This window comes from Mesoplodon densirostris, chromosome 2 (assembly GCF_025265405.1).
Source record: "Mesoplodon densirostris isolate mMesDen1 chromosome 2, mMesDen1 primary haplotype, whole genome shotgun sequence".
NCBI classification, from domain to species: Eukaryota; Metazoa; Chordata; class Mammalia; order Artiodactyla; family Ziphiidae; genus Mesoplodon; species Mesoplodon densirostris.
This window is the reverse complement of record NC_082662.1, coordinates 22,422,380-22,432,193: the sequence shown is the minus strand read 5'-3', so window position 1 is coordinate 22,432,193 and position 9,814 is coordinate 22,422,380. Positions and strand designations below refer to the sequence as shown.

Sequence of the window (9,814 nt, the reverse complement as noted above, 5' to 3'; positions counted from 1 at the left end):
TCAGGAAGGCCTTCTGGGGGCCCCCTCATTTAGAGATTACACACGCTCCCTGTGCCCCTTCTCTGTTTTTCTCTGAGGACTCATCACTCTCTGACATTACCATGTTTTAGCTTATCTCTTTATTACTGTCTCCCCTGGCTAGAATTTAAGCTGTCCACAAGGACAGAAGTGAATAAATGAAAACCCATTACTCTCAGAGCCTCAACTTTCTCTTCTGTAAAGTGGGGAGAGCAATAGTACCACCCAGTGGACCATGGTGATGTTGTGTGCAATGTTTGGCATAGAACAGGTGATTCCTGAATGGGGGTCTTTTCCCAGGGAACTTCCAGGAAGGTGGGGAGAGAGATAAGCCTCAGCCAGATCTGGTGGACCCTCCCCACTTTGTGCCTGGACTGTAGCTATGTGTACCTAGGCTCAGGGCCGCCCTCCACCAGTTCTGACCCAGCACCTGTTGGTGTGTCCACTCCCCTTGGATTCCTGTGGCTACTACTGGGGAGGGGTCTTGAACACCAGGCAAAAATCTCTGGCCAGGGAAATGGAGAGAGACCTGAGTCCTAGCCTGGCACAGCTGTGTGAGTTTGAGCAAGTGGCTGTTCTTCGGGCCTCAGTCTCCCCATCTGTACAGTGGAGATGCTCTGAGGGCCCCACCTCCAGACTTTGCCCACCCAGGAAGATGGAGGGTTTGGGTAGTCAGAGCTTCCTCTTCAGCCACACCCCAAACCTGCTCCTGCCCTTGCCTGTTGAACATGTCCTTTCTGGTTCCAAAACACCGAAATTCAGGGTTCTGAACACTTACATCCTCAAATGCACACAAGGGCACACGCACACACTTACCATCACTCACCTTTGCATAGCAAAAAAGCTCTTTCAGCTCCTGAATGGACAGACCCCCACCGGCCACCTCCCAAAATGTGGCTGCTGGCTGTGAGAATGAACCCCAACACAAACCTGAGTCCAGCCCTAGGGTTGGGAAGGAAGGAGATGGCGGGGGGGGGGGGGCATCGGCCAGTAGACAGTGCACAGGTTCTGGAAACAAGTGTTCCTGGTTTGAATTCTGGCTCTATCATTTCCTAGCTGTATGACCTTGAGCTGGCCACTGAATCTCCCTCGGCCTGTTTCCTCATCCGTAAAATGGAGAAGTTATTATTACCTGTGCCATGGGATGCTTGTTAGGCATAAATGTGGTAATGGGTGTAGTACACTTAGCGCAGTGCCTAGCACACAGCAAACACCCATCACTGGAAAGGGCTGTTGTTAAGAACACCTACATGCTTTGAGTATATACTTCATGCCAAAGCCCAAGCTAAAGCTCATGTGGGCAGGATGTAGGCATCTTCAACCCCAAAAGGGTCTAGCAACAGGGGTTCCAGTCCCCAGGGTGGGGTGGGGTTCTTGCCTGGCGGTGCCTGTGTCTGAGCAGGGGGACCCATCAGATTGGCATCCTGGGGTGGGAGGTATCACCTGCCGGCCACATTCCACCTGAGTCTCCAGCTCCTCATATACCCCACAGGCCCCCAGGCCTGGCATAATCCTCCCATTCCAGGCTGTCCCCCATCAGGCCCCACTCCACCCCCTCCACACACACAGACAAATTTATCACAAAATCATTTTTTATTGAGGGTTGGGTCAGGGACAGGAATAGGGATTGCACTGGGGACCATACCCCAGTTGGCAGAGGGGTCTGGTGTTGGCTCGCACCCTGCCTCCTCTAGGGCACCGCAGGGTGAAGCCTGGCCGCCAGGCTCTGGCTGTGGCGCTGGACACCAGGCTGGAGTGGAGCTGGGGTTGCTTGGCCTGGTCCCGGCTGCCGGCCGGGCTGCAGTTTCCCCAAAATGGCCACCAGAGGGCAGCCGGCCCCCAGCGCAGAGGAATTCTCGGTTTCTCAGGTGATGGTTTCTTAAAAAAATAAAAAACCAGAGGCTGGTGTGTTCCCCCTGCAAACCCGAGGGTGGCGGGCCCTGGGAGAAAGCTCTGGTTTCTATGATCTCTCTGATAAAAAACAAGCAAAAATAATAACAAAATACGTGGTTTCTCTCTCTCCCTTTCCCCCGTCTAGGAACTGAGGTCAGAAGTGAGGGTGTTGGGGACTGGGAGTACCCTGGTATGGCCTGGATTTCAAGGTGTGGGTCTCTTTTTTTCCCGTTAACACCCATAAATAAATTCATAAATAAATAAATAATAAATAGATACTCTCTTTGTATGTGCACATATATACAGATAAATCTTTCTCTTATCTATCAACGGAGTAACTAACCTCTCTGACTCTTTAGTTCAGAAACTCAAAAGTAAAGCGACATGGTCAAGGTCAAGGGAGGGGGAAGATCAGGGACTTGGAATGGCACTGTAAAACACCCAGCAGCATACTGGAACTCCAAGCCAGCTGGGCTGTGGGACATTTCTGAGTGGAACCCTGACCACCTGAACATTCTAGAACCATGGAGCCAGCTGGGCCCTGCAGGGATCTGAACAGAATCCTGTGAAACACCCAAAGTCCTAGAACTCCAGAACCAGCTGGGTCTTGGGGTGCAGAGCTGGAGGGTTGGAACAAAGCCCTGGAGGACCTAACATTCTGGAATTCTGTAGTGATCAGGGCTGAAGGGTCACCAGGATGCGACTAGACATCACTGGGGGAACGGGATCGGAAGGGGATCTTGGAAGAGGAACAGCAGCAGCAGACAGCCCACAGCACCTTCTGCACATCCTGGTTGCGGAAGGCATAGATGATGGGGTTGATCATGGAGTTGTAGGTGGCAGGGAGCAGGGTGAGATAGGTGTAGAGGGGAGGGGAGTGGGCATCGCCCAACAGGCAGTAGACGGTGAAGGGCAGCCAGCAGGCGGCAAAGGCGCCAAGCACCACGGCCAAGGTGGCAATGCCCTTTCGGGTGGCCACGTAGTGGGAGGCAGGAAGCAGGTGCCGCTGGAGGGCAATCTGCTGGGCATGGCGGCAGACGATGCGACAGATCTGGGCATAGAGCTGCAGCATGATGCCAAACACCATGAAGAAAGCAACGGCCAGGACCACCAGATGGTTCTTGGAGAGTGGATATACCACGCCACACGTGGCCCGGGCATCCAGGCAGTTCCAGGCCAGCACAGGCAGCAGCCCCAGGCCCAGTGCGCATCCCCACACTAGGGCCAGCATCGCATAGGTCCGCGTCACTGTCGTCTCTGAGTAGTAGGTGAGGGCATTGTACAGAGAAAGGTAGCGATCAACGGTGATGGCCAGTAGGCTGCCAATGCTGGCAGTAAAGGCCATGGCCAGCATGCCAACCAGCACCAGGCTCATCTCTGCTGAGCCAATGCAGAAGACAGCAGCAAAGTGCATGACCAGACCCAGGCCTGCCAGCAGGTCTGCCACAGCCAGGCTGCCCACCAGCAGGAACATGGGGGCGCGGAAGGCGGGAGTGCCCACGATGATGGCCACCACCAGCACGTTCTCACAGGACACAAGGGTACCTGAGATGCACAGCACTACGTCCCAGGCCCTAGGTGAGGGCAGTGGCGTGGCTGGGCCTGTGGGTCCCTCTGTTGAGCCCACGCTGCTCATGTTCATGTTTCCTGGGCCAGCAGCGAGCCAGGCCAGGGGGCTGCCTGCACCCCACATCATGGTACCTGTAGGAGAAAGGCCCTGTGAGAAGCTGGCAGGGCTGGGTGCTGAGTGGAGGGGTCTGGAAACAGTGGGAGTCTCACCTCAGGATACCTGGCTGAGTCCCAATGCCTTTTCGCCCCCACTCCTGCCCTGAAGCTCCTTCCAGGGTACCTTTAACCTCTCCTATGCTGCCAGGCTAGCAGGAGTCTCTTTTCCTGGGGATCCCTGTCTTGGGTCTCTTCATTCTCCCTTCCAACTCCCGGAGTCCTGCAGGTCTCTTTCTCCTACATGTGTGACCAGAGGAGGACAAGACGAAGGACTACCGTAAGTGGATGGAGGCCCATAGGATCCAGGAGAAGCTGGGAGAGGCCCAGGACTGGGGGAGGGAAAAACATCTTAAGACTGACAGCAGCTCTGCTCCCTCCCCACCAGGGAGGATGACGCTCAGCTTCTGAGGCTCACCAGACCCCTCACGATTCTCAGTACTGCCAAACCCAGACTCCGCCCCCAGAGAATGCTCGTGAAGCTCCCGACAGCCCTCACCCTGCACTCCTGGGGTAACAACACCTGGGAACTCAGCCTCCCCCAACACACACCCACCTAGACTTCTATCCCCAGCCAGACCCCTCTTTCTGCCTGAACCTCTGGGTCTTTGGAACAGACACCCCCTGCTGGAAGCGTGGATCCCTGAGTCAGACCCCTCCCTCTGCCCGGACACCTGGATCTTGGGCCTGACTCCGCCTCCTGCCCGGAGGTCTGGATTCCTAAGTCAGACACCTCCTCCTGCTCGGACGCCTGGGTCCTTGCCCCCAGACGCCTCCTGCCGGCCCAAACTCAGATGACCATCAGTCCCTTTAGGGCCTCGGGTCTCTGCAGGAGGGCTCACCACGCGCCGGGCTACCCAGCTGACGGCTCTCAGCACTCAGACACTGGCTCCCCTCATGCTAGCCCAGACTCAGGGTTCCTGGTCTCGACCTCCGACCCCAGTCAGCCGCTGCGAGCCTTACCGCTTGCCCAGCGCCCCAGAATCCTGAGTGCCCTCCCGGACGCCTGGTGCCCGCGGCGGGGCCCGCTACTCACCTCTCGGGACCGGGCGCGGCCGGGCCCCGGGGAGGCTCCGCTCGGGTCCAGGCTGCGCAGGGTGTATGCGGACCCCGAGAAGCCCCCACGGCCGCGGGAGAAGCGACGTGAGTCACCCCGCCCCGGCCCGCCCCCGGCCACCGGTTTGGTGACGTCAGCGGCCCGCCTGGCCAATGGGTGAGCCGCGCTGGGGCGCAGCGCGCGCCGCTCGGCATAGTAATGAGGCCTCGTGCCGCCCGCTCCCCCATTCATAAAAAGCGACCGTGGCTGTGGCTGTGGCCCCGCCCCCTCCTGAGTCGGCGCGCGCTGTCCTTGACGCGGCGCCCTCTAGGGGCCGGGGGTTTCGGGGACGCTGGTGCGAGAGCCTGGAAGTCCACGGGAGGTTGATGGGGATGTGTAGGGGGAGAGGAAAGAGAACGCGGATATACTGTGGGGTGATGGGACTCTCGGGTGGCAAAGGCTGATGGAATTCAGGTGACGGAAACCGAGTGACGGGGCTGAATGGGCGTCCCCGGTGAGGCTGGCAGGGGTTGCCAAGACGAAACGGCCCTGAGGTGATGGTGACAGGAGCATGAGGGAACAGGGAGGTGGTGGCAGTGACGGTATGAGCATGGTGACAGGGCCTTGGGGGATGGTGGCAGTGGGACGCTGAGGTAGAGAGGGAAGCCCCCAGGGCAACCATAGCAGTGTCATGGTGATTCTGTGGCATGATGGGGCTCAGGGATTGCAGGGTGGCAAAAGGCGGTGGCAAAGGAAAGGGAAGATGGAGTGCCCAGGTGATAGGACTTCAGGTCACCGTGACCCTGTCACAAGTGCTGAAGTGACAAGGCTGTGATGAGGGTTGTAGGGTCCTGGAATGAAGATACCAGGTGACTGTGGTGAGTGGACCCTAGGGTGAGTAGGACAGGGTAGAGGGTCTGGACTGACAGTGACCAGGCAGGTAAGTTGCTGCCAGGGCAGGTCCTCGTGATGCTGGGGCTGGCATAAGGAGCTGGGTGACGTCAATCATGTCAGCCCAATAGCGCCCTCACAGCATGGGAGGAGTGGGCCTGGCAAGATTTCAAAACCTAAATTATTTATTCAAGGATCTGGAAAGCCAGCGGGGGGGTGGTAGGGGGCGCTTCCCCGAAGCAGCAGGAGTGGGGGAGCCGGGAGGAATTAGAAGCAGGAAACCTAGCAGCTCAGTCCCTGGGGCAGGGCCCTCTCAACCTCCCATCTTAGACACCCTGGCAGGGTAGGGCATGGAGAAGGAGCTCCCTCTTCCCCAACCCTGCCTGTCCCCAGGGAACCTCTCTCAGCTGACTTCTCCAGATGTGACAGGTATGGCCAGTTCTGGGGGAGGGGAACTGGATGCTCCTCCTCCCTCTGTCTCTAGCTTTGATCCTCACTGGAATCAACCAGGCCTGTGGGATGGGGATGGGGGGCAGGGACCAGGTTAGGGCTTGAGGAAACCCAGGCGGCCCAGATCTCAGGCCCCACCAACTTCTCCCCGCAACACAGAACCACTGCAGCTCCCACAGTCAGTGTAGGGCAGGGAGAAGGAGGTGACAGGTTGTGGCAGGTACATGGGGAGAGGATAGGGTCAGGGCTGGGGAAAATAATGCACTTCAGGCTGGACATGGTGAGTTTGGGGTGTTTAGCAGGTGGTGTGGTCAGGAGTGTAGACTGGTTTCAAATCCCAGTTCCTCCATTTCCCAGCTGCGTGACTTTGGGTGAGTGTCTTAGGCTCTCTGTGCCTGTTTTCTCATCTATAAGATAGAGGCAATGTTAGTATCTTCTTCATGGGATTGTTCGGAGGGGCCTGGCACATTATCAACACTGGCTGTGCTGGCTGCCAATATATCTGGCAGGAGGAGGACACCTGGGAGGCCTAGATGTGCAGGTCCTAGGGGTAGATGACATCACCCAGGGGAGGGAGCAGAGAGTGAGGAGGAGCCTCAGGGAACCCTGCCACTGAGAGCACAGACTGTGGATGGGAATATTGCTGCTCCTGGGCCTTTGCACTGGCTGTTCCCTCTGCCTGGAACCCCTTCACTTCATTCCGGTCACTGAACCCAAGTCACTTCTTCAGGAGCAGGCTTTCCTGATCTCTACCCTAGATTACCACTCCCCTCCCCATCGCTCTCTGCCCTCTCTCCTTGATTTATTATTCTTCGGAGCACTTAGCACTCCTGAAATTCTAAATTTATTCTTTTCTAAAAAAGTATGTGTCAGCCCCACCAGGACTGAACAGACTTTGTTCTGTTCTGTGCTGGAGAACAATGCCTGGCATGGAGTAAGTGTTCAATAAATACTTGCTGACTGGATGATTAAACAAAAAGCAGCATCTGGAGAAAGAGAAGGAAAACAGAGAGACGGTAGTAATACGCACGGTGTCGAGGAAGGCGGGGGCATCAGAGAGAATACAGGGGCATTAGCACCCCAGAACCCAGGTATTCACTTTCTCCCCCATCAGAGCCGGGTCCCAACAACTGTCCAGCTGGTCTCAGAGAAGGGTGAAGGCTGTTGGGAGGTTGGCATGAAAGGGTGTATGAGAGGTAATTTCCTGGCAGTCCAGTGGTTAGGACTCTGTGCTCCCACTGCAGGGGGCACGGGTTCCATTCCTGGTCGGGGAACAAAGATACTGCAAGCACTTGGAAGAAAGAAAGAAAGAGAGGAAGAGAGAGAGAGAGAAAGAGAGAAAGGAAGGAAGGAAGGGAGAAAGAAAGAAAGGGTGTATGAGAGACTATCTTCTATTCTGAGCAGCAGTGGTCTTTTCTATTTTTTCATAGTTTATTAATCCTCTCATGAATAATTGGCAAAATCACCACAGATAAAGTCACTGCAGAATCTTCACTCCTTCCTTTTGCCAGCACCAACACTGGCCTTTGTGGTGCCACAACCTCCTTCATTCTGTTCTTGCATTTCATACGCTGTTTCCTTGAGTTCTTTTTCTTCTCAGGCAGGCCATGTCTTGCAGGGTTGTGTTGGTTTACTTTTCCTTGCGTAATCCAAGGAATCGTAAATCATGCCCAAGCCAGCTGTCTTGTCACCACCAAAATGGGTTCTGACTCCAAGTATAAAGATGACATCTGGTGTGGTCTTGTAGATTTTGGCTAGTTTCCCCCAAATTTCTGTCTTGGATACTGTTGCCCTTCCAGGGTGAAGAACATCAATGACCATGTTTCCACTGAAGTAGTTGGTTGGCCAGAACTTCCTGATCCAGATAGTTACGGTGTCATTCATGATGGAGACGATCCTCAGCCAGCTGGGGAGGAAAAGAGTGCACTGATATTTCTAACCATGAGAAACGCCGGAGACCTAAGAGACCTAAGAGTATTCATGTGAATACTCTCTCTCAGGCTCCAAAACTGCCCCATGTCAACAGGACAATTGAGGCCATCACTGCCAACCAGGTCTTCTTTCCCCAAAGATCTGCTGTCTAGAGGAAGGGGCAGCCCTTCCTCTTCTCTCCTACTCATGCCCTCTGCCCTGCCTCCTTGATTCCTTCCCATCACGGACACCCCCCTCCAGTCCTTCCCACCTACCAGGTGCCAGACGAGAGCCCAGTGCTTACAAGAGCCCTGCATCCCCATTTCACAGGTGAAGCCTAGAGAAGCCCGGGACTTGCCCCAAATTGTACAGTAAATGGCAGAGCTGAGATCTGAAGCCATTCCATCTGCAACCAAATCCAGTGTGCCTTCATTCTAGCCTAGATGTCACCATCTCCCCAGAAGGGGCTGGGAGTGAAGTTGAACTAGGGCTGATAGTACTTGCAGTTCCCCAGGTGACCACCAGATGGCTGTGAGCGCTCCAGGTAAGACTTCTTACCTCTTCTCTCTTCACCAATCTGCAGAATCCTATGGGCCTAGGCTCTGGAGGGAGGTGTGTGTGTGAGAGACACAGATACTATCTACACAAGCTCCTTGTCCAAGCCCCAAGAATCTGGGCATCATCAGCGCACACATTCTTAGCACTGACTCATTCATTCAGCCAATATTCACTGACAGTTCCCCTGGGCTTGGGTTTGAGAGGGTGCTGCAGACAGAAAGATGATGTGGCCATATCCCTGCATTTTCAACATTCAATAAATATTTATTGAGCATATACTATTTGCCAGGCACCGTTCTAGGCACAGAGGATACAGCAATGAACAAAAATCTCTGCCTTCTTCATGGAGCTTCCATTCTGATGGGGAGATGGACAATCTACAAATAAATACTTAATATGATATTAAGTAGGGAGCCCTTGAGGGTCTCACAGACCAGTGAGACAGGCAAACATGTACACAGTCACAAGATGGTACAGTATGGTTATTTGGTAACCACCTGCTTAGCTTTTATGCGTGCAGGGAGTTAACTACAGATGAAGATAAACATGGTCCCTGCCTTCCTGGAACTCACCTATAGCCTAAGAAACAAATGAGTAATTAATTATGCAGTTGATACGTGTTCTGAAGGAAAAAAGGAGGCATGATGATGTAGAATAACCAGGAGACCTGTTTTAAGTAGGGAAGTCATGGAGCAAGTCAGTTGAAGAGAGGAGAGAAGAGTTTCAAGGAGAGGGCACAGCAGGTACCAAGTCTTAGGAGGAAAAGAGTTGATGTGTTTGAGGAACAGAGAGGAGGCTAGTGTGTCTGGAGCCAAAGGAGCCATGGGGAGAGTAGGAGTTGAGCTCAGAGAGGTAGGCAGGGGGCAGATCATGCTAGTATTGGAGAGCAGTGAGCCATTGGTGGGCTTAAACATGGGAATGGTACAATTTGACTTACATTTTCAAAGGATTGCTCTGGCTGTTGAGTGGAGAACAGACTGGAGGTGGGGAGCAGAAGCAGAAGCCCTACCAGGAGGCCACTGAAGTCACCAAGGCAAGAGATGGTGAGGGGATGAGGGCCTGGGTGCGGGAAAGCAGACGGATTTGGATCTACCACCTGGGACAAGTGCCACAGCAGCTCAGCCTTGCTCCACGACAGTCACAGAGGGCTTCCTGCAGGCAGTGCCCATTTTGCATTGTCCTGAAGGATTAGTTTGCCAGACACATGTAGTCAGGAGAGGAGGAGGACCCTCCAGGAGAGAGAACAGCTATAGGATAAAGGCAAGGAGGTACAAAAGAGGGTGTGTGTTGGGGGAAAGGCTGTTCTATTTTCTCAGAGGGTAAGAAGATGTTGGG

General features: G+C 54.5%; 1 protein-coding gene across 3 annotated transcripts; it reads right to left on the bottom strand.

Moving 5' to 3' along the window:
- Window positions 1–2,322: 2,322 nt before the first annotated feature.
- Window positions 2,323–4,775, bottom strand: GPR3 (G protein-coupled receptor 3). Of its 3 annotated transcripts, none has more exons than XM_060081375.1 (3): window positions 4,670–4,775; window positions 3,691–3,873; window positions 2,323–3,612 (listed from the first exon to the last, which is right to left on the bottom strand). In XM_060081375.1, the coding sequence occupies exon 3, from the start codon at window positions 3,605–3,607 to the stop codon at window positions 2,615–2,617; it is 993 nt and encodes a 330-aa protein (XP_059937358.1). In that variant the 5' UTR covers window positions 3,608–3,612; window positions 3,691–3,873; window positions 4,670–4,775; the 3' UTR covers window positions 2,323–2,614. The 3 variants fall into 3 exon arrangements, with proteins under 3 accessions (XP_059937358.1, XP_059937377.1, XP_059937367.1); XM_060081394.1 differs by having other exon boundaries at window positions 3,761–3,873; XM_060081384.1 differs by lacking the exon at window positions 3,691–3,873.
- Window positions 4,776–9,814: the final 5,039 nt, after the last annotated feature.

What these genes read in the sequence shown, in the direction of transcription:
- GPR3 (XM_060081375.1), bottom strand. Translation starts at nt 3,607, where the DNA reads ATGATGTGGGGTGCAGGCAGCCCCCTGGCCTGGCTCGCTGCTGGCCCA.